General features: G+C 33.9%; 1 protein-coding gene across 1 annotated transcript in view; it reads right to left on the bottom strand.

Moving 5' to 3' along the window:
- The window catches only part of SPAG16 (sperm associated antigen 16), a 909,927-nt gene that overhangs the window by 835,262 nt on the left and 49,064 nt on the right, over positions 1 to 25,601 (bottom strand). The window contains exons 8-9 of the mRNA XM_063105549.1: positions 23,034 to 23,103; positions 15,316 to 15,425 (exon numbers count right to left, since the gene is read on the bottom strand). Of these exons, the coding sequence (XP_062961619.1) occupies positions 15,316 to 15,425; positions 23,034 to 23,103 (180 nt within the window). The remainder of the gene's footprint in view (positions 1 to 15,315; positions 15,426 to 23,033; positions 23,104 to 25,601) is intronic.

The raw sequence follows: 25,601 nt of genomic DNA, 5'->3' as shown, positions 1-25,601 counted from the left end.
TTTAATTGCTTTTATTTTGATCGAGATCCATACTTACTCATTTTTATGTAAGCAGCATATTTAGTGTAATAATATATAAGTATTTTTATTTATTTGATTTTCTACTCAGAACACAATTATAAACAAGTTGGCTTAATCGTTGTCTATTTAACATGGTACAATATTATGAATAAATATTTTGATTAATATATTTCCTCAGGGATTTCTAAATGAATTATTTCAACTGTTGAAGACATTCAAAATCATTTTCAAATTATCAGTATTAAAATTCCCATTTGCACAAGATTATAGACTTTTTAATACCTTCCATATTGTGAAACTCTGAAAAAATACAAAACTAATTTATTTTTTAGGAGCTTAACATATGATAAATAGAATGATTTAACACTCTGATGCAATATTTACAATTACCGGCAAAATATCAACCAGATCCTTGGTTGATGCCAGAGTCATGATAATACTTTAGGCAAAAAATAATATTAATAGCTGCTTAGCAATATTCAAAAATATTGTACTAAATACAACTAAACTCACTGCAATAAATGCAAGGTATCAACACTTAAGTGGACTAAGTACTCTTAGAGTGCACCATTGCCATGCCAATGTAGTATAACACAACACAATGACATACACTGTCATATCAGAGTTGAAGGGAACCTTTCTCTCCCCCTCACATTTTCACATGGTTATATTTAAACCATAATCTATATTATATAATCACTGGCAGACATCATGACAAATAGAATAACCCCTAAACAAGTTGAGTTGTGTACAATTTTTATGGGTATACAAGTACTTTCAAACATATAACAAGGGACATGCAAACATAAGAACATCAGAATTAGCTACCATAATGACCTAATCTCCATATTTCTGTTCATATGTAATCTGAGTTAGGGAAACTACACCTACAATCAGGGAAACTCATTGCTAAATTATTCATGCCATTACTTAATGAAATGACTAAAACGGTTTAAAAAGTAATGAATCGAGAAGACTTTAAAAGTCTTCTATTCAGTGTAACTTATGTCACATTTAAAACAAAAGATTAAAAAATGTACTAAAAATTAAAAATAATTTATCTTACCCTGGTAAATAATCTTTGCTGCAGAAAAATTACTTGACTATGAATTCTGTCATAGGCACTGTGTTAGACATCTTACATATATTATTTCATTGAATCCTGACAAAAACTTCTTTGACGGGCATATTATGCTTCGCAGTTTATAGAGATAGAAACATATAAGTAATGTGCCCCTGTTTGTACAGGCAATAAGTGGTAGATCTGGGTTTCAAATACAGATTAGGCTTCAAAATAATTCACACACTAAAATAGCATCTGCCAAATTATGTGCTACAGTATGTTAAAAGACCTTATGCTGAAGGAAAATGGATTATGATAGTTAACTTATGCAAGGATAAGTTATGAAAGTACTAAATGATGGCTAAAAACTATCATTTTGTTTGCTTAACAAAAAAATATTATATATAAAGACCTAAAGGAATAATAAAGATAAATAGTAATAAATAAAAACTCATCCATAGCTTATGAAAACTCATTCATAGCTTATGAGAAATATGTATTGTTGATTAATAAAGTTATAAAATTAAATGATTAAAAAATAATGCACCTTAAATTATTAATAGGAACTGAAAGCTGTTTTAACAGGAAATATCTAAACTTTAGCAAAAATTTTTTCCTATGATAAGCTATGAGTAATTGTTGCTAAACCAGCCTCTTCTTGGGCAAATAATCTAATAATTTTAGTACAGGCTTTTTAATTGCTCCTCTAAATTTTTAAAAATTTTCATTTAAATATGAAAATGATGTGAATATTTCTGAAATATAACAGGTATTTCTCTTTTTAAACTTTGACATTTGAATTATTAAGATATAAAATATTTTTTAAATTTTTGTTGTATATCCTCTAATGTTTATATATCCTCCCCAACATGTCCTCTGTTACTATCCACATGGAAAAGAAATATCTTTTTTTTTTTTCAATTTTCTTATTGTGGTAAAGTGCACATAACATAAAATTTACCATATTAGCCAATTTAGGGGTGGAGTTCAGTGGTATTAAATGCATTCATAACATTGTGCAATCATCACCCTCATCCAGCTCCAGAACTTGTTTCATCTTGTAAAACTGAAACTCTATACCCATTAAACAATAACTCCCTACTTCCCCCGCCCTCTGCTCAGTCCTGACAATAACCATTCCACTTTCTGTATCTATAACTTTGACTACTCTAAGTACCTCATATAAGTGGAATCAAACACTATTTGTTTTTCTGTTATGGCTTATTTCACTTAGCATAATGTCATCAACATTTATCTGTGTCGTTGCATACAAGGGTACTTCAAAAAGCTCATGGAAAAATAGAATTAAAAGATACTATGAATTTTTCCATAACTTTTTGAAATACCATTCCTTTTTAAAGCTGATTAATATTCCATTATATGTATAAACCACATTTTATTTATCCATCTGCCAAAGGACACTTGGTTATTTCCACATTTTAGCTATTGTGCATAATGCTACTATGAACCTAGGTGTACAAATATTTTTTTCAACATCCTGCTTTCAATTCTTTTGGGTATATACCCAGAAATGAAATTGCTGAATCCTATAGTAATTCTACTTTAAGTTTTAGAGGAATTACCATATTATCTTCCACAATGGCTATATCATTTTACATTCTACCAACAGTGAACAAGAGTTCCAATTACTGTATATCCTTGCCAACACCTATTTCCTCTTTTTTTGTTTCTTTGATAGAAGCCACCCTAATGGATACGAGGTGGTGTCTCCCTGTAGTTTTGACTGGCACTTCCATAATTATTAGAACGTTAAGCATCTTTTCCTGTGCTTACTAGCCATTTGTACTTCTTTTTTGGAGAAATATCTATTCAAGTCCTTTGTCCATTTTTGAATTGGGTTTTTTGTTGTTGCTGAGTTTTATAAATTCTCTATATATTCTGGATATTTATCCCTTATCAGATATATGACTTGTAAATATTTTCTACCATCCTATGGGTTACCTTTTTACTGTGATGATAATGTGTTTTTATGCCCCCAATTTAAAAATTTTCATTAAGTCAAATTTGTCTTATTTTTTCTTTTGTTGACTATGCTTTTAGTGTTATATCTAAAAACTCACTGTCAAATCCAACGTCATGAAGCTTTTGCCCTATGTTTTCTTCTAAGAGTTTTATACTTTTAGGACTTATATTTAGGTCTTTGGTCATTTTAAGTTAATTTCTATGTATGGTATTCAGTAAGGGTCCAACTTCATTCTTTTGCATGTAGAGGACTAATTTTCTCAGACCATTTGTAGTAAGACTGTCCTTTCCCCCATTGAATGGTCTTGGCACCCTTGTCAAAATCATTTGACCATACGCAGGAGAGTTTATTTTGGGGTTCTCTACTCTATTCCATTGGTCTCTATGTCTATCTTTATGCCAGCATCATACTGTTTTGATTACTGTAGCTTTGTAGTAATTTGAAAATCAGGAATTGTCAGTCTTCTATCTTTGTTCTTCTTTTTTCAAGACTGTTTGGCTCTTCAGTGTCCCTTGAGACTCCAAACAAACCTTAGGATGGATTTTTCAATTCTGGCTAAAAAATGTCATTGGAATTTTGTTAAGGATTGCACTAATCTATAGATCGCTTTAGGCAGTAATAATATCTTAATAGTATTGTCTTCTGATCCATGAACATGGGCTGTGTTTTCATTTATTTATGTCTTTTTCAATTTCTTTCAGCAATGTTTTATAGTTTTCATTGTCTAAGTATTTTACCTCTGGTTAAGTTAATTCCTAAGTACTTTATTTTTGATATTATTGTGAATGAAAATGTCATAATTTCCTGTTCAAATTGTTAGTGTACAGAAATGCAAATGATTTTTGTGTTAGATTTTTGAGTATAGAAATCAGATTCTCCTCCTTCCCCAGGGTTTGTTGTTTTTTGTTATTGTTTTTGTTCATTGTCTTTATTTTTTATTGTTATCGGCCATCTCTGTGTTGAGGATCAGACTAAGGTGTAAATGTAAGGTTTCTTCAGGTCTTTTCTGAGCCTGCACCTATCTCTGGGCTTGTGTGGTCACTTTCTATTTTTCTCCATATATGCAGGTGTTTTTCGCAAGTCCCAGACTGCAATGTTTGGATCCCAAAAGGGGATAAGGAGAAAAATGAAGGGGAAGAAAGGAGCTCTAGCCCTTGAAATCCCCTGGAAGTTACCTTAACTGGAGAGGGAGGCATTGGAAACAATGGAGGGGAGATACCACAACACTGGCTGCTAGCCTCTTTGTTTGCACCTCTAGAATAAGCAGTAGTAATAAGGGATCAGCACATAGATCCCTGATATTTGGGGGACAGGCTGCTTTTTATGTACCCTGGCTCCTGCAAGCTGTTCTTGGACCTCATGCACAGCTGCCTGCTTCAGGACTGGGATGGGTAAAGGGTAGCTGCTAATGTGCTAAAGGCTAAAATTGTCCAAAGTTTACCGTCCAAGCTTTCTTATAGAAATTGCAAGACTTCAATAGACTCCAGAGTTCCAAAGGAGTTACATCAGACAGATTCCACTAGTGCTATTGTTGTCTAGATGAGGAGATATCCCTGGTGCTTCCCACTCTGCCATCTTCCCAGAATCCTTCGCTCTCTTATATTTTCTTGGTAACATCTTTACCATAATTTAAAAAGTGGTTTTGAGCAGAAATGAGTAAGGAGTGTTAGGAATATAAATCTGTTTACAGATAGAAACATAACAATCTAGATAAGATTTTTTTTCATTAGAGAAGAACGTTGATTTCGAAGACTATGTCTATTCCCCAAATCAAAAGAGCATAAGAATTAATTTGGGCAGCAAAAGGATGGAAAAAACAAGTTAGTAGTCCCTTACCTTTTCTAATTTTCTCCTTCCTTTCTTAAAATACTTTCACTGGTATTGTTTTTTCACCTTTCCTATGTGATCACTGAGTACTTAGGTCAAGATGCAAGGTGAGTGGCAGTTTTTAATACATAAAAATTGTAATCTAGCTCCAAGTTTAACTCTACAAGGAGTCATTAATGTAATTAATTTAAACTACAGTGGATGTCATATGATTAATTTTTCCCTCTAAAATTAAAATAAAATTCATATAAATATTACCTTTTAAAACTATTCAAATCTATATGGAACTCTTTCATTCTGCTGCTCCTTAAAAATGTCAGCACATTGAAAGTTTCACATGTATAATCACCATTCAAAGCCTCAATAAAGTAGTAACTGTTTTTCTTTTAACTGTGATGTATGTGATTGCAAAAAGCATCCAATTAATCACATCATGGCTCTTATTTCCTTTAGGATAAAATATATTTCACATGTAGAATGAAATTATATTGTAATGTACAGTTATCCTTACAGAAATGAACCCATTCACCATCTTAATGACCAACTAATTGGCTTAAGGACTTTCAGAAGAAAACTGCTTTCCAATGTTTACATAAATTGTTCCCCTAATTTGAGAGAAAATAATTTAAACCATAAGAATTGATTTTAACCTACAGTCTAATTATGAACTTAATTTTATAGAAGGAATAAATAAAATAATATTTTATAATGTTATGGAAATATATATAGGAATTATCATGGCATATAAGAAAGCCAGATACCTAACTGGCTTAAGAAGTAAAGATATACAACTGTCTAAGGACAATTAGACTAGTTTATCGAGGCATGTTTTAGGAAGAGTTATCATTTAACAACACACAAAATTGGCTTTCAAAGGACAGTCTAGGAGGCTGCCAATGTGGTCCACGGAGACCAGATTTAGAAGGGTGGGAGTGAGAATTAAAAGAAAACAGAAGCGGTGTAATAGGAGTTTTGGGGTGGTTTTAAGAGGTCTCCCATAATAGCCACCAGACCCCCCCCCACACACACACAAACAAATTCAACCAAAACAAACATTAACCTAAGTAAATTTGTTCTGTGAGTGAAACTTCAAGATAAATCCCTTAGTCCTTTTCCAACAAGATTTGAATCCATAACCCCACACCCCCATAGAGAAATTCAGAACCTGCCAATTAACATAGAAAAGTTATCAATGGGAGCTTCAGAGACTCTGGAAAGAACAGAATTAAAGGTGAAATGATAATTTTGAACTGAATGAACTGGTAGAATACAGACATTATTAGAACGCATTTCAGAGATGAAGAAATTAACCTACTTGTGAAATAATATAATGAGTTGCAAATTAAATCATGTTAATTCTGAGATGATGGTAGTATCTCAAAATGAAAAGTCCTCTAGATAGCTACAAATATTGGTGTAAAGCTATAGTGTGGTGATAGGTAAGTTTTAAAGTCATCAGCAAAGAAGTGAAATTTGAAAATATAAGTTAGGAAAGTCGTTTTAGGAAAACCAACTCTATTTTATAATATTGATTTTATAAAGAAAATAAATTTATTCTGAGTTACAAAAAGGATTATAGAACGCTACCCAATTTGATTTGTTTAATCGATAGCACTTGTCAAATATTTATCTTTTAATATTTTATTTTGATAACAAGAGCATAATCAAAAGAACATCTGTCTGTCTATCCATACACACCCACACACAAATATATATATACACTTGAATGTCTATCAGTAGGGGATGGGTGAATTGTAATATGTCACAATAAAACCTAGCCATGGAATTAATGATTCTGTTAGGATATGAAAAGAACTATTCCCAAAGAACTTTATGAGCTAGCCAACATATACCCGAGGGTGGCAAGAGAGTACATGTAGGACTGAATCCTGAGGCTGTTGAGACAAGGGGAACACAAAGTTGAACAAGGGAGAGTTTATCAGTATGGGAGCTCTCACCTATGATACAGGATTTAACATCCTGGCAAAGACTCTGGTGTTAATATGATGCTAGGATGGTTCTTAGAAAAGTGATAGCCAAACTAAATAAGATAGAAATGTCTTGGCTACTCTAACAAATGGTAGAAGGAGGAACAAAAGACTCATGAAAGTGAACATGTGAGAGTGGATATACTATGCAAGGCTGAAGAACCCAAGAGATAACCATGTCCACAGGATGACCAGAGGATACGCCAGTTAGGAAAGCAGTAAGGAAAGCACTGGTGAGAAGGGCAACAACATCACTGAAAAGCTCACTTGTGACGATTCTCTATGATGATGGTAGGAGATATCATTAGAGAACTAGGCTCCCTGAAAGCAATGGATATTTTAGGATTCTGAGAAAGGAAAGATCAGGTGGAAGCACTTCAATGTCAAAAGCAAGATGGGCACAATTATGGAAAAGAGCAGCAAAGTCAGAGTTGCTGTCAGGAAAGCCTGAAGCACAGATAGCTAGGGAGATCGTTAATAGAATATATAATATCCTCAGAGACCAGAAATATGGGAAGTCAACAAGGGTAATGTTCAATCGATACAACCAGGAGAAATTGAGAATGAATGATCAGGATGATGAGAGCAGGCACCCTGTAAAAAGTCACAATCTCTTGCCTGGTTTCCAGACAAGCTAGTTTTCACAATGCTGAACCTACTGACTACAGGAGAAGTCAGGTCAGAAGTCAGAGTGTAGGAAAAAAAAGAATCCTGCAACACCATAGCAAGTGTATATAAAGATTCCTCTATTCCTTCCCCAAAGGTACCAATGACCATTTATTTGGATAACCATAAACTGGAGAAGAAGAAATACCCAAATATTGTGAGACTGTTGATGCAGAGTCTTGCATAGTATTGATACTTAGGGATTTGCGGTGTTATGATGCACTCCCCCCCCCAGCCCCATTAGAGTTGAGGCTGAAGCATCATATAGGGACAAGGCAGTAAACAGAAAACTTGCCCAGGTCTGGCTCACAGTGAGACTGGATCCATGAACCCATCTGGTGGTCATTTCCCAGCCTCAAAATGAGTAATTTGAAAAGTCATACTTGATAGTTGGCAGACTCCCACATCCGTTCTTAATCTGTGGGTTACTGTAGTGGGATATGCCATGTGGAAGCCTCTAAAACTGCTCCTTTCCCTGATCAAGATAATCAATAATAATATTGCATACTAGGGAGGTTCGTGGGAATTGGTCAAAATTAAAGAATGTAAGTAGATGTAGTAGTTCTCATCATAGTTCCATGTAATTCCCCAGTCTCTCCTCTATAAAAAACAGAGGTCCTGGAGGATGACAGAAACAACTGCAAACAACCAAGTAGTAGCCTAAATCGTAGATGATCTGCCTGATGTGGTATCTCTGCAACAACATCGTGTGCAGCCATTGATCTGGCAAATGTGTTCTTTTTCATCCTATCAGAAAGTAGTATAGAAGCAGTGTTCAATCACTTGGAACAGACAAGAGTATAGATTTACGTTCTTGCTCAGGATAACATTCCTACCCTCAATCATAAAATAGTCTGAAGAGATTTATACTGTCTAGAAATATCATAGAACATCACTAATCACTATATTAGGTTCATCAGAATGGATAAACAATCTATTCATAATACTTAACTTTGAATTTCATAATTAATATACAAAAGAGCTGGTTGGTGCAAAAAGGACAGTAATTCTGACCCATATTGTTTGGACTGTCTACAGATGTGCTTCAGGAAAGGTACAATTTTTTAATGTCAGAAGAATTTAAGGCCCTATAAAATTTTAATAGGAATCCATTGCTACCACTGTGACAACTCATTCAGGTTTTATATCATTCACGAATGCATACCACTATTCAAGATGATTCATATGATTTTTATGTACAATTAAGATCTATAACTTTTTAAACAAATGAACAACTAATTTAGATATCCAAGCCAACCCATAAGACCCAAATTATTTTTGCATCTCATTATGAGAAGCCTAGGGACAAGCAGAGCAAAAAGCTAAGTCAAGATGGGTCAGCAAGATACTAAGTACTCTGCAACCTTAGCATCACATGAGGAGATACATTTTTGTGATAACATGAATAATACCAGCAACATTAATAATACCTTTGTATTTATATAATGCTGTTACAATTTACAAAGCACTTGTACATATAATATATTACCCAGTATGTCAGCTCACTATGAAATGAGGTTGTCAAATCCAACATAAGGGAGACAGGAATAAAATCTTACTGTACAACCATTATTCAAGAATTCAACCAAACACACAGAAAACAGCGAGATACAAGACTGAGAATATCATCTTAGGATCTGTAACATACAGGATGGGCTGTGCCATGTGTGGTATCTTAACTGGAACAGATCAAAATACCCTCTTAGTACTTGTTATGTGGCTGCTGATATGGTGAATGTTTTCTTCTTGATTCTGACCAATAAAGACAGTTAAAACAAGTTGCCTTTGCATGGCAAAAACAGCAATACAACTTAAATCATTTGCCTTAGGGCTATATAAGCTCCCCCACTCTCTGCTAAGATAAGATAGTCCTGATAATTTGTATATTCCACTAAATTAATAAAATCACCCTAAATGGGTCTGTTGAGTAGGAAGTGGCAAATACCCTAGATGGCTTAGTAGGACACACGTGTGCCAGAGAAGAAATAAACATGAAGGAAATTCTGAGGCTTGTAGCATGATGAGATAATGCTCCTAAACAAAACGTAAGTCTCTGCATCTTGTATCTGCCATATTGAGAAAGAACATAGTTTAAATGATGTTTGGACCAAGAAAAGGTTTGCAACAGTTGGTTCAGGGTATGACGTAAGACATCCTGCCCTTCGTGCAGGATGGTGCTAAAACTATCTGTGGAAAATGAGGATGTTGCAGAAAACCTATAACAAGCTCCAGAGTAGGAGAACCATAGTACTGACCTCAAGGCATGCCTACCTCTGTCAATAACTATTTTTATGTATTCTCCTTTTAAGAGTCACCTCCTAGCATCCTCATGAGCTCTGGTAGAGATTAAGAACTTATAATACCAAGTGACTACATGGCCTGAATTGTTCATCATGAACCAGAAGTGTTATTTGATCCTCCAAGCCATGAGTCTGAACATGCAAAAAAACAATTCATCTTTAGATGAATTCCTTTTTAAAAGGAAGAATTTTAATTGAAATTGCGCTTGAGCCCATCAGAAAAGCACAAATAAATTATGTGAGCAGGTGGCTTAGACTCCCAAACTTATACGCTTGTTTCAATACCACATGTTCCTTAATTATACCAATGGCTTTGTGGGAAGCTATCAGAGAGCAGAAAAAAATTTAGCCTGGTTTCCAGATGGGCTTGCACAATATGCCACCTCAACTCTGCTACAAGTGGACATTTATTGGATTATAACTCTGCCAAGGGGGGCTCTGAAAAACAGTGGTGAATGGAAAGCCTTCATGTGAACAGAAATTTGGGCAGTATATTTGGTCATATATTCTGTATGGAAAAACAAACAGCATAGGGAATTGATATATACTTATTCATTGGCAGTGGTTATCAGTTTTACTGATTGGTTAGTGGTTTATAGAAGAATAAGACTGGAAATCTTGGCTAGTGGCTGGACCTCTCAAAAAGTGCAAAAGCGAGTGCACTCATCACAAGACATCCACTGCAGATGAGGTTTTCAATGGTCAAGTGGATAACATGCCCTCTCCTGTGAATGTTGGCCCTTTTCCTTGGTCCCCTGCTGTGTGTTAAATTGGCCCATGTAGCCATTGTGTCAAGGATAGAAACTATGCATGGGCTCAATAAAAACCACTTCCCCTAGGCAAAGTTGATCTGGCTAGCATCAGCTTGATAACAGCAGAAGCCAATATGGAACCCTTATTATGTCACCTTACCATGGGAAACCAGCCAGCCACCTAGTGGAAAGTTTATTATATCGGACCATTTTCATTTTAGAGGGTTGGTGATTTGTTTTCACTAGGAAAAAAAGATTATGTGTGTGTGTGTGTGTGTGTGTGTGTGTGTATTTATGCATGTATGTATTCATTGTATAATACAGGGTACATTCAGTAAAACAGAAATCTGACTGTAAATCTTCCTCCAAGCCTTTTGGACAGTGGCCATTTACAAGGGCAGCTCTTTTACCTCAGAACTTTCAGAGATAATTAGTAATTGGCTCTGAATGGATGCCCTTTTCTAGGGACTCCAAAACACCATCTACCAGTCAAACTAGGGTGGCTTATAATCACCTCCTGATCGATAGCGTTGTGACCTAAGTCTGTTTCACAGTAAGCCCAGTGGTTTTGTGGACTCAATCCTTAGTTATTTCCTCAGTTTCTGATTGTGTACTTGGAATGGATACATTAGTCAACTAGTAAAATCTCCTCACTGGCTCCCTAATTTATTAAGTAAGAGCTACTACAGTAGGAAGGATCAAGTGAAAGCCTTACATCTTCCCATCCCTACCAAGAGAGTAAACCAAAAGCAAAACACATTCCTGTGTAAACTGTAGAAATTAGTGCACCACAAAACACTTAAAAGATACAGATTATAAATACCCATCACATCTCCATTTAACTTGCCAGTTTGGCCTCAGTAGAAAGTTGACAATTTATAAAAACGAATATGGATTACTATAAACTTGGTAAGGTATAGTGTACAACTGCAGCTACTAATCCAAATTGGAAATTGTCTTCACTGCTCTCAACGCCCTACCTCCACATATTTACAAATACCCTTATTTGTTGTTATGGAATACCACACACAGTAAATGATTCTGACCAAAATACACATTTTGCAGTAAAATAAGTATGGTTATGATCTAACACCCACGGAATTAGTAGTAGACCATCACCCAGAAACAAATGGCCCAATAGAAAAATGGAATAGTTTAATAAAAAACTTACTGTGTTAGTTTAAAAACAATGTCCTCCAACGTTGTTCATACATAGTCATGGAAACCAAGGGGTTACAGAAGTAGAAGTAGCCCCTATCATTATTACATCTGAAAACCAACGTGGAGAGAGTCTGCTTCTTGCCCCAACAACCTTGGGCTCTGCTATTGGATGGCTTAATTCAAAAAGGAAAAATGCTTCCATCATTGCACATAGGGAAGGCACCATCAAATTGAAAGTTAAGTCTGCCATCTAATGACTCAGGGATCTTTCTGACAGTTTGGCTCTCAAATACTAAGTAGAAATAGTGTTGCTCCTAAATGGTGGTTTGGAGAGAACCATCTAGAGCCCAGAAAAAAAAAAAAGTCTGGGGCACATCCAGGGTGTGTCAAATAGAAAATGTCAATGGAAAGTTACAAAAATCCAAGATAACAGGACCACTAAATACTCAGATCCTTGTAGACTGAAGATACGGGTCAACCCACTAGGTAAGAAACCCTAACAAGCCAAGATGCTGGCTAAGCAAAGGCAAACATTTAATGATGACTAAAAGAAGGAAGAAGCATTTTACCTATATGCCATGACTGGAAATAAACTGTTAAGGTATGAATAATTTTGTTCTTGTTCCTATGCTAGCATTATATGTTAGAAGTTCCTTCCCTGATACTCATATGTCTTCCACGTCTCCATCTCCTACTAGAGAGCCCCTTACTCAACAGTACCAACTCCTACCAGATGGCCCCAGCTTCTGGATTTTGGTAAAGCTTGTTCTCCCACTGTGCCACCAATACAAAAGATGGTGGCAGTGTCCTGCCATTGCCAATCTTTGAGTTGTCATCCTGTCCCCTATTTGATATCTTAGTTCTTCTGTCACCTGTGTAACCACTTCCTTGTCTTAATTTTGTTCAAAAGATCTAAAGTAGTTCCATTTCCTGACTGAAACCCAGAACATTTTCCTGACTTAACTCGCATGAAGATGCAAAACATCAAAGAAATTCACCAAACAACTGCTTGCAGAATTGCAAAAGCAGAAAACTGTTCCTCCTTCCTATCTCTTCCTCGCTTTTATACAGAGGATACTTGAAGATGCTTTTGCACACAGACTAAAGCTGTTCTCTAAGTAAAATGGGCAAACTATCTTGGGCGATATGCATATGAGTGCTGAGACTGGAGACAAAAAACAAAGCCTGAGTAACACTATCCCCCTCCCTGCAACCCCCCCCCCCGCCTCCCTCCAAGTTCTGGCACCTTACCATCTGGTAGGGTGTGGAAGGATATGAGGGTGGGTGTGGGAGAGGAAAGACAACATCAGTAAAATATATGACTGCATTTCAACCTCAAAGTACCATAATGCCCTATTTATTCTATTCACTGTGGGGTCTGCATCCTGCCCAGCCCTCCTGCTTGCTCTGCTCCAATGCCCTTGGAAGCTGACTCTACCACTGACTAACAGAGAGCCTACAGTCAGACCTCACACGTCCATCACTGCAGAACACACTCAAGCCAGTTAGGGGTTTTGATTATGACACAGAACAGAATATCTTTAATTATGAACCCAAGAAGGTTATAACCTAATCTAGACCCTAATGCATGAATATGAATTCTCAACCAAGGATCATTAGTCATTTGAAGAAAAATAATAAGGACAAAACTAAATAAAAGATAAGGATGAAGACAAATATACTCTGGAGAAAATAAAGAAGAAAATTCAGGGAACAGAAAATCAGTTTTGAAAAAGTCTAATTATCATCTTTAAGGGTATTCAAGTAAATATTACATCATGAAAACATAACTGGCTTCTACAAAAAAAGGAGTAATTGGAGAACACGAAATAAATCTTGGAAATGAATAATAGAATTTTCAAAATAAAAACAAATTCAATGGATTGACAGTGATAAATTGGATAAAGCCAATTCCTAAGCAGTTACCTGGAAGGCAAAGCTGAGAAGATATATTAGAATGCAAAGTAAACAGATGGAAATATGGAAGAAAATGGTTTAAGAATATGGTTTGTGAAATATTGATTTAAGAAGTTTACATTTATCTATTAGGAATTTCAGCAAATGAAAAGAAACAGTGAATTCAAATACATAATAGAAAAGAAATTCCCTGAGCTAAAGGAGCACACTAGGCTTAAGATTGAAAAGTTCTGTGTGTTATATGAGAGATAAAAAACAAAAGCAAATAAATAAGAGCTTCATCTAACTACATTCTGCTGAAATTTAACAACTCTTTAGAAAAAAAAAGAATACCTAAAAGAAATAGAGAAAAGAAAGATGAGGATATTAAATCAGAAATTTCACAGAAGCACCAAGATCCAGTGCTTTCTGTATTCCAAAAGAAGTATCAGAAGTAGATCACTTGCAAAAAATTCTAAAGGGTCTAACTAAAAACAGTTATCTGACTCTTTTAAACTTTCACACATATCAAAGATATAAGAAGATGAAGAGGATGGAAATAAAGATACGAGAGGAGGATTTGTTGAGAGAAAGCCCTCAAATGAGTCCCACCCCTCCAACAAATCACTTCTAAGCATGACTTACAGCATGAGAGAGAATGCCTCTACCATTAGATGATAAAAAAGCTCTTGATGACACTCCGATGTGCATCTACCTCAAATACAATAATCCATAAATAGTGATGATAGAGAAACAGCCAAAACACTATTCTGAAAAATCACAAAAAAGTTTACTATCAAAACCTTAGTATAACCTAAAAGTGTTTTGTCTTCATTTGAATATTTTATATACCAGATCCTAACACATATGTTAGGAAAGAAATGTTACTGGTATTAGCTAAGTAAATGTTATGATTTGAATTCATAAAAGTCAATTCTTTTTCTAGAATTACCACAACTAAAAAGATATTATAATGGCAAATATTTTGATTTTAAAATAAATGCCAGATATTTTACTGTTACCTTAAAGTAACAACTACTGTATAAGAAAATCATTACCTCAGTTAGACTTTTATGCAATTTTCGTACAAGAAACTAAACCCTCGTAGGTTTTACACAATTTTCTTTCTTCTTCTATTTGATCTCTCTCACCAGATATTATTAATACTATTTTCTTTGTTCATTATGAAAGATTTTAAGTACTGGTCTGATTGCAAAGCAAAGGTATTCAAAATAGGAGATTCTTAAAAGGGACATAATTCTATTCCATTCGACTTTTTAAAGAAGACTAAGAAAAGTTTGAAGTTATGCTATGAGAAAAGAAACAATAGGAGATGATCTGGGAGTGATTTCTTTTGGACAGAGGTCACTTGAAGCAGAAAAGTAAACAGGTGAGAGACATGGCCATGATTACATTGGGACAGGTGGCCAGGTCATTCATTGAGGTATCTCTGCCACTAATAAGCATGTGTCCCTGAATTAGCTAGCACCTTGTAACATCTGTGGACCCCCATTGTCCATCTGTAAACCAAGAGGCTTGGAAGATAAATATAACCTCCAAATTTTTTTCCAATAAAATAATGATACCATATATGTACATGGATCTAAAGATGTGAGAGTTAAGTATAAAATAATGGAAACAAAAATAAATATCATACCTTTGTATTGTCTTTCATTTTTGTTTTACGTTTGTTTTGTTCCCTGGCTTCACGAAGACCTTTCTGAGTAGGACCTTCCGATGTATTTCCTTTTTCACAATTGTGAGCAACTACAAGACAATACAATTTATTCTTAATATTTGTGCTGTTTATCTGTGAAAAAAATGATTATAAACAAAAATATGAAAACCACAGTCTTAATAATACATGTACTTTTAAAAGCATTAATCTAATGATATTCAAACCATACCAAAATGCTTTTAGTGGTGTCTCAAAATTCAGTTCCCCAAAGTGTAGGGTGGCATTACTGCAAGGTTATTGAAATGGCATGGAAAGCCAGTTACAGAGCAAAGGAGCCAGTCTCCAATCAGGCTATTTCCAAATTCCTGATATCATGAGGTTTTGTGCGTATAAAGAAAGCTAAAGAGGGCCAAAGGAGAGAATGGTAAGAAATGACACAATTTCCAACGTGGAACTGGATAATAAATAAGATATTTTTAACAACAGAATATTGTATTAATAAAATATTATTATCTATGGTGCAGAATGTTGAAAAGAACAGAAAGGAAAAACACAGGATAATACTCCAATACAGTTGTAACACTGGCCTCCTCACACTCCTGGACTTAAACAGCAGTCCTAATGGAATCATCTGAGGGGAGAAAGAAGTAGCAGAAAAAACCTCTTTCACATCTTTTCATATACATATACATACTTAGGTACCCATAATTTCCTCCTAAATTTCTAAACAGCAAACTGATTTCAAACAACTAACAAGGTTATAATCACTAAGTCACAAATAAAACAGCAATGTTGTAAATTATAACACTAGATTTATAATAGAGAAAAAATGATCAACACAAAAATTACTGGATGATTTCAATGTCAAGGCTCTCTTGAAGAACACCAGGATTATAAATTCAAGAAAGCACATTGCTGGCCTTTAGTTTCTTTCCTGATCTAATTTTTCCTATTCAGCACCAGCTCTAGAAAAAGTCTAAAATCCTCAAAATAACCCCTGCAATAACATAAAAACAGAATGTTCCATAACCCAGAGATACATGAAAGTATTTAAAAGACTTGGGTGTCAGGACTGCCTGTCCTCCCTCAGTGGTGCTACGAATTAGGGTACCACAGCCTCTAGGATGCCTAAGTGTGGGAGAAAGGCAGCATTTACAGCTTACTGAGATTTTAAGGGGAAAGTTTCATGTCTAATTCTCTTTTTTTTGTATTTTTCTCTTTAAAGACCATGAGGGTCAACCTGATAATGATAATAATTAAAAATAATAAAATTAGCATGCAGAACTCACTGATATTTTACTATGTAACAGCCACTGTTCTAAACAATTTACATGTATTATTTCATGCAATTGTGTCAATAACCCTGTTAAGGTCACTACCTTTTGTTCCCCTTCATATATGAGAAGAAGAATGAATTATAATATCCACAGAGAAGAAGAAAGCAGTGGGGAGAGAAAGGCAAGACTTCAACAGATAATTCCAGAAATGTGAGCAGATCTCATGTATCATATCAGACATTACTAAGCACCACTTCATAAGAGAAATAAAATTTAAAAAGAAGAAATAAACAAATAAACAAACATGGAAAGGATAATAAATGAAAGTGGAAAATCCAAAAGGGCTCGGTTTGTGAATATATGGTGCTCCATAAGCAAAATGAAATTTCAAAAATGCACACTTTAATAAAATTTTAGAAACATATTCAACATTTGGAACCAAAAGTTGAGACTAAAGATTGCAGAATGTATATGGTACAGAAAAATAACGCTTCCCAATTATTTCTCAGTGTAACAAGAATAAACATGATTTCCACTTTATATCAAATAAATATCACTTTTACTTACACAAAGATTTGTAGAACAAATGAGAGGTTTAGACATCAAAGAATGTCACATTCATGGTTAAGTACATATAATTCTCAAATTCCATATATCATTTCTTAATGTTCAGTAATATCCCAGCAACATCCATGCCTTAAACATACAATCTTCATGCTTATTATCTAATGCTTGTTAATGACTTGTGTTGTGCTGTTTCCCAAATTTTACTTGGGTACAATCAAAATTTTAGGGAATGTATAATTCCTTAGGAATAAACACATACATATTTATTTACAGAAATTTTATTTATTGCACCTTCCAGCACTAAATTTCACCCATTCTATCATTCCTTCATGTATATACACATTTAATCAATGTTAACTGAACATGCTCAGGCTGCCAGATAAATATCAGAGATACATGAATACTTTCAATTAAGAAATACTTATTAAGTACCTACCCATGCCAGTCCTTTACTCCTTTACACATCAAACACAACTGAAAAGAGAATTATTTAACCGAATAAAAGGTTTTGAAGAAATTATTCAAAATTTAGCCCAAAGGGATAAATAGAAAATATCTAAGAGATTAGGACACATGTAAGCTAAAATGAGGAGACCAAGCACACATCTAATTGGAATTCAGAAAATGGTAACAGAGTTAAAGGGGAAGATAGTATATTTGTGAAGATAGTATCTCTTTTTAAATTAGACCATAGAGTCTATATGGTCACACAGAATTGGCATTTTATAATGTAGCTCTAAGCAACAACAAAATATTAAACTTAAAAAGCAGCATTTAAACTATAAGATGTAAGGAATACTTTGGTCTACTACGTGTATAGTAAGGAGTACTTTGTTCTACTGTTAATTTAAAAGTACTAAATTAAGGGGCACTTTGCTTTACTGTATACGACACTTATTTCCTATCTAAAGCTCTAAAGTCAGCTTTCAAAATTTTTAATTTCAAACATTTCCAACTTCTAGCTGTTCATCCTGAATTCACAATTTCCTATGACAAATTATAAGATATATTAAAATATAATTATATGTATCATAATGATCTGGTAAATAGGCATTATTTCATTCAAACTGCAACCTTAAAGCAACTCAAAGTAATATTAATTAATAACTAATAAAAGCATAACAATCAAAACCAGCATATTTCATAAACTTTTTAAAATTAATTTGTAAAAATTAGTTTTATTTCATAATATGTAATATTAAAGTACTTTCTGTATAGTTTCTTATAAATTTTGATATATATTACCCTTCATAATAATAAAGTAAAACATTTGTCAGCTTTATATATAGCCCAAAATAATTAACAATTGCATAGTTTCTTCTACATATTTTTCTATTATTTACCTCCATACAAGAATAAACAGAATTAAAAACCCTTTTCAGATGAAAAGGTTAGGTACTAAATTACTAATATTCTCTATGTGCACTAGCAACTATAGATAATTCTTTAAAATAGATTTTACCATTGTCTAAATTTTCTATAATAATTATGTCACTTTGATAGCCAAAAAATAATATGTTTAAAATTCTTCAATAACTCTGCTCCAAATCAGTACAGTTTTTGTCTTACTTCCTAAATTTGGAATAAATAACAATTAATCTGTCTTTTTCCCAAAGTTCAGAGTAAATGACAATCAATTTTTTGTTATTAACTTCATAGGGCTAACATTTATTTAATTTGAAGAATATCTACTGCATACAAACTTCTGCCCAAAATAAATGGATGGATGGATGGATGGATGGATGGATGGATGGATGGATGGATGGATGGATGGCAGAGACAGTGAAAAAGAGAGAAAAAATAACATTTTAAAAATTAAACTAAAATAAGCAAGTGAAGAAGGAGGGAGTAAAATATAAAAATAATTGTGAATTATTTCATACATATGAAAATAATTGTGAAGGATGGAAAGATTTATAAGAAACAAACAGTCAATCGACAAACTGACTTCTTATCCAATTACAGCCCCTGGCTAAGTAGGATCCCTAGTTCAGCCAATCTGTGATGACTTAGTCTAAGATCACACAGCCAAATGCTGAGACAAGAAGCTAAAGGAAAGGTACTGCAAGTCCTATATCCAAAACTAGAGTGCATGTTTATAAGGAACATAAAATTATTCGGTATAGAATTTAAGGAATTAATTATATTCAGATAACTGGGACATATAAATCAAATAACTTATTTCTTCATGTTGGGTCAGAATTTATTCCTTTTGACTAAAAGTCACTTCAAAATATCACAGGTCAAAATACAGTTACAAACTTGATCTTCAAAGTAACTTGTAAATATCAGTCTAGAAAAAACATGCAATATGTTCTTTTATAAATATCAGTAAAAGACTAAATACCAGGAGATAATTTCATAAAGGAGTTATCTGTAAATTATCAGTTTATTTAAATGAAGTGTGAAGGATAAATATATAAAACTGTAAATTATTAGAGTAGAATGAGCCGATGAACAAAGTCCCTCAACACTTAAGCCTTCCTATACTTGTATCTATTCTTTGTCATAATCTTTAATCATTTGGGGAATTAGACTTCCTGAGATTATGACTGTTTCATACCATCCTTTCATATTTACATCTAATTGTATTCTTCTTAAAAGTTATCTAATATGAAAACATTTTTGATGTTAACAGAAATACATATTTTTCATTAAAAATACAGTAAGGAAAAAATGTAGAAAATAGTCACATAACAGAGAAAATCATCTTAACATTTTACTGTGCACTCTCCAATTTTTTTTTTTTTGCATATATTTGACAGGCATGCACTTATACTATATAAATGTTTAATTCTTTAAAATTATATTAACATTATAACATAAGAATTTCTTATGTATGATTTCTTAGAGACATTGTATTATTGTATGATCAACTATACTTTAACCATTGATTTGTACTTAAAAGTTAAGCTTGCTTGCATTGTTGTGTTACTATAAATATGACTCCAACAAACATTCTCTTGCATAGTGTCTTCAAGCATCATTGAGCAGAACTGATATTTCTTAAACATAAAAGATTAGGAAAGTAGGGAAGACGGAGGGATGACTAGGCAGAGCACAGATGATTTTTAGGGCAGCGAAATTACTCTGTATGATACTGTAATATCGAATACATGTCATTACAAATTTATCCAAACCCATAGAACACACAACATCAAGAGTGAACGCGAATGTAAATTATGGACTTTGAGTGATAATATGTCAATAATAACAGGTAGCTTCATCAATTGTAGTAAATGTACCCTTGTGGAGGGGGATGTTGATAACGCGGGAATCTATAATTATTTGAGGGCAGGTGGTATATGGGAAATCTCCATACCTTCCATTCAATTTTGCTATGAGCATAAAACTGCTCTAAAGAATTGTCTATTTAAAGACACAAAAAATGAAGCCAGCCCACGAAAGATGCAGTGAACACATCCTAGGGACATCATGTTTCTGGATCTAGTTATGTCTCCTCTTCCTCCCAGCTATCTTATATAGAGAGAGAAGGAAGAGAAAAAATTTAAATATGAGACTACTACTTTCAAGCCTTAATTAGAAAACACAGTCATCTGGAAATAATAGAATATTAATTTTATTAAGGAAATTCACCATTTTGCAGTCTTTCTATATTTTAGAGCTTCCCATCTTTCTCTTTAAAAATCAACTTTATTGAAGTATAATTTAGATACAATAAAATGCATACATTTTAATTGTACAGTGAGGTGATTTTTGATAAATATAAGCAGGTATATAACCACCACCAAAATCAAGATATGAAACATTTCCACCACTCTCAAATTTATTTTATCTTTTACTTTTACATTCCTAACACACATTACCTCACAATACATAATATTTGTTTTAATTAGTCAGATTTTTAAGCGAATAAGAAGAGGAAAACTTAGTTTTTATTTTAACCAGAGTTTAACATTTCCAATTCTCCATATTCAATGCTGTGGACCTTAGTTTCCTTTGGGCATAATTTCCTCTAGGCCCACAGAAAGTCATTTAGTATTTTCTGTACTACAGATTGGCTTACAACATAATCTTCCAGCTTTCATTTATCTTAAAATATCTGTATTTCACTTAATTTTTGAGGAATATTTTATTGGATATAGAATTCTGAATTGAAAATTATTTCACACCTTAAAGGTGCCACTTCATTCCTTCTAGCCTCAATTATGCCTTTATTTGTGTTATTGGCTGCCTGCATGTAATACGTCTTTTCTTTATTTCTGCTTTTAAGACTTTCGCACTTAGAACTGTTTGAATATGATGTGTCCAGGAGTGGCTTTTGTGTTTATGGTTAGCTGCTTTTCTTGGATCTATACATTGATATTTTACATCAAGTTTGAGAAATTTTAGGCCTTTATCTATTTAAATATTTTTATATCCCATTCTCATTTTTCTCTTTTACTGTGAGACTTCAATGACGTATATATATTAAATAGCAATTTTTCTTTAATGTTTTTCTCTCTCTTCTCTAAAGTACATAACTTTCATTGGTCTCTCTTCAAATTCACTGACACTTCTATCATCTCCAATTTGTACTGAAGTATATCCAACAAAATTATTTTTTTATTTATTGTATTTTTCAGTTCTAGTACTTCAGTTTGCTTTTGTGTGTGTGTTTCCATTCTTCTGCCAAGATTTCCTAAGTGTTCACCTATTAATATCATATTTTCCCTTAAGTTTTTGAACATATATAAAATAGCTGCTTTAGCATTTTTTAATCTGCTAAATCCAATACCTGGGCCATCTTAGGGTAGGTTTCCATTTATTGTTTTATGTTTTGTTGTGGATCACAGTTTCCTATTCCTGAATGCATCTAGAATTTTAAATTACATACTAGGAAGTGTGGATAACACTTTTTCTCTGATAAGCATTAATTTCTTTTCTAGAAGGCAGTTCAATGTTTGGCTGATCACCTTAAAATTCTAGGCTTAATATTATACTTTTTTAGGGTGGATCCATGTAAAGCCCTAAATGTTTCCCAAGACACTCTAACTTGTCAGGACTCAAATTCCAAACTCTGTTTCCCCTAAGAATCCTGTGTAAGCTTTGTTTCTGGTTTTATAGGGTGGGTATAGAATGCTGAATGTTAATCTGTTATTAATAAGATATGAAAGAGGTCTCTCCACTCAGGCATGGCCACACCTACGATGTCTCCCTTACTGCTAGACCTCTAGAATCTCTGATCCCCTCTTAGTCCTATAGAATTTTCTCCCTCTGATAAGGCTCAGGTAGTCTTGTGATGCATGTGCAGCCTAGCCATCAGCTAAGGACTTACAGCAAATTCTCTCACAAACTGTCCATTCCTCATTGCAGCTCCCTCTTCTCTGGTGCCATTTCCTACAGATTCTAGTTGCTTCAATGGCCATGAAGTATAATCTCTGCCTTTCCAGTTCATCAGGACTTCCATGCCCTTCTTGTATGTATCTCCATGAAGGTTGGATTGGAAACTCCCCTAGGCACAAAGCCATGATGATGGTGGAGCTCACCTTATAAATTCTCCTTCTGTAACTTGCTTTCTGTGACTTGCACTGTCTGTTCTCCAGTGTCTAAAAGAAGTATGGCTCATCTGCAGAGTATAGTTTCAGAGCTATTTATGAAGAGAGGCTAGTCTGGTACCAGGTACTCTATCATGGTCAGAAGTCCTTCCATTATGGTTGACTCATATTTTCTCCTAAAATGAAGCTATACAGTATCATATCTATATTTCCTCTTACTCTTCTTATTAAATTTTTAATTTGTTAAATAATTAACATACTACTTGCTCACTTTTAGTATCTCTAGAATGTTGATGAATGATAAGTTTAAAAAACATCAAACCAATATTAGTGTGTCATCACATTATACATTTACCTTTAATTTCAGGAACACAGTAACTATGTCCTAGTTCCATGTTCTTCAATGTGCCTTGAAGTTCAGAAATCTAAAAAATAAAATGTGAAGATATGCGGTTATATACTAAAAAAAGGTTAAATAAAAATACTTTAAAAAGGTTAGATAAAATGCAATGTTTAAATATTGATTGCAAAATGTCAAAAATATCCATTTCTTTTGGGTTAATGCCTATAATTTTTTAAAAATCAACCATGAATTTTAAAAGGAGGAAAACATAAATTTAAGTTAATATTCAATTCCACAGGCAATTACTATTTATCTGTTATAGGCAAGCATCTGAAACACTTATCACACAGTACACTTTCCTGAATCAAGAATACTCATTGCACACTTTGATAATTATTCAGTTCTCTAATTTGAGAGAGGTTTCCTCTGTTCAAATTGCTTCACAGCAATTTATCTTTATATCTATAAAATATGAGGTAAGTATTATTTGAAAAGTAAAATATGAAAAGGCTATTTTTATTCCCAAAACTCTTAGCTCATTTTCCAACCACAGCTACTCCCTGTTTTGTTAAACATGTCTTATAATTAAGAACCTTGATAGCTTGGTGGCATACCATTTACCAGTACTTCCCCCACAAGAGACTTAAATTTAAAATTCAACCTTAAAAAGCTATCTCATCCTCATTGTATATGATTATACCAATACAAAATACCATTTGTTTAATTATATACAGGTACATACATTTTTCTACTATCACTATATATTACAGTGATAGTTCTTTATTAATAGCAAATAGCAGATAATAAATTATAACCTATATATTAGTGCTCATGAAGTACCTGAGTTATAAAAAAGTGACAGATTAATAGCTATTCTTAGAGGCCAAATGGATTATACATTTTTAAAATAAACTTATTTAGAATAGCTTAAGATTTATAGGATAGTTGCTAATATAGTACTGAGAGTTCCTATGTGCCTGGTACTACTTCCCCTGTTAACATCATACTTTAAGATGGTACATTTGTCACAAGTAACGAACCACTATTGACGCATTATTATGAACTAAAGTCCATATTTTGTTTGAATTTCATTAAATTTTCCATAATATCCTTTTTGTTCCAGGATCCCATCCAGAATCCTACCTTACAATTAGTTATTATGCATTCTTGGCCTCCTTTGGACTGGGACAGTTTCTTAGACTTTCCCTAATTTTAATGGCTTTGACAATTTTGTGAAGGTCAGGTAGTATTTTGCAGAATGGCCCTAAATTTGGATATGTTTGATGTTTTTCCCATTGTTAGACTAAAGTTACGGGTTTGGAAGAAAGACTATCAGAAAAGAAGTGTCATTATTAGCATATCACACCATGTGGTACATGCTACCAACATGACTTAAAATGGATGATGTTAGCCTTAATCACCTGCCTGAAGTAGGTTGCCAGGTTTCTCCACTGTAAAGTTACTTTTTTCTCTGTTTCCATCTTACTTTTGTATGCAAGTCATTAAGTGCAGCCAACACTTAACAGCCAAGTTGTTAAGCTCAACTTCCTTGAGGGAAGAATTTTCACATATATTATTTGGGATTCTTTCATACAGGATATTTGTCTATTTTCCCCCATTTATTTACTCAATCATCTATTTATACCATTATGGAATCATAGATATTTATTTCATACTTCGGGTTATAATCCAACACTATATTATTTATTTTGTTGCCTAAATTGCTGGAGCAGGTTTGATCACTGGGAGCTCTTTTAGGTTGCATTCCAGTGATGAGGAATCTGACATTGTTTTTTGATGTTTGACTGCTAGCAGCTTTTATCTTACCCTCTCCCTCTTCCACTTGTGCCCCACACGTGGGCAGGCTAATAAGAATGCTTGAGTGCTCCTTCCTTTTGTACTGGTGGGAGATTCAAATGATGCAAGCCCCTCCCTACACATGAGAATTCTCACCCTGGCCCTAATCCTCAACCACAGTAAGAACTCCAAACTATTTCCTCTCCCTGTTCTCTCTTGAGCCATTTCCGAAATGCTTGAAGGCATGTGCTGCTCTCCTCAGAGAATTCAATTATATAAGTAATAAACTTTTTCACACCCTTTTGGTATGTGTTTGGCATCATCAATCCGAACATCCAAACCAAATCTGGTTGGGGATCCATCTACCTGTGCAGGCGCCCACTACAGTTCATCTGTCCTTTGACACACACATTGCTTTGTAGATTTTCTTTCTCTTCTTTTCTTTTTTTCCCACTTTTTGAGCATTTCATTACTTTCTAGCACAACAAAATGCTCTGCATGCTCCAGGCTCATCCTATATTTTCCCTGTCTACTTCTCCAAAGAGCTTTTGCTTCTTTTCCTTTTATTAGAGAGTGACATTAGAAACCAATATCTGAGCACTGGGTATGCTCAGTGCTGCCAGAGTGTCACTACTTCTAGACCCTCTCAGCAAACAGACCTTTTTTTTTTTTTAGGAAATATATATATTCTGAATTAGAGTCCCATGATACAAAAAAGATAAAATATAATTTATAATACATATATACTAACAAATCAGTCTTTTTGGGATCATGGAGTTCTAA

The sequence above is a fragment of the Cynocephalus volans genome, chromosome 1 (genome assembly GCF_027409185.1).
Source record: "Cynocephalus volans isolate mCynVol1 chromosome 1, mCynVol1.pri, whole genome shotgun sequence".
Taxonomy (NCBI): domain Eukaryota; kingdom Metazoa; phylum Chordata; class Mammalia; order Dermoptera; family Cynocephalidae; genus Cynocephalus; species Cynocephalus volans.
This window is presented reverse-complemented; position numbering and strand designations above follow the sequence as displayed.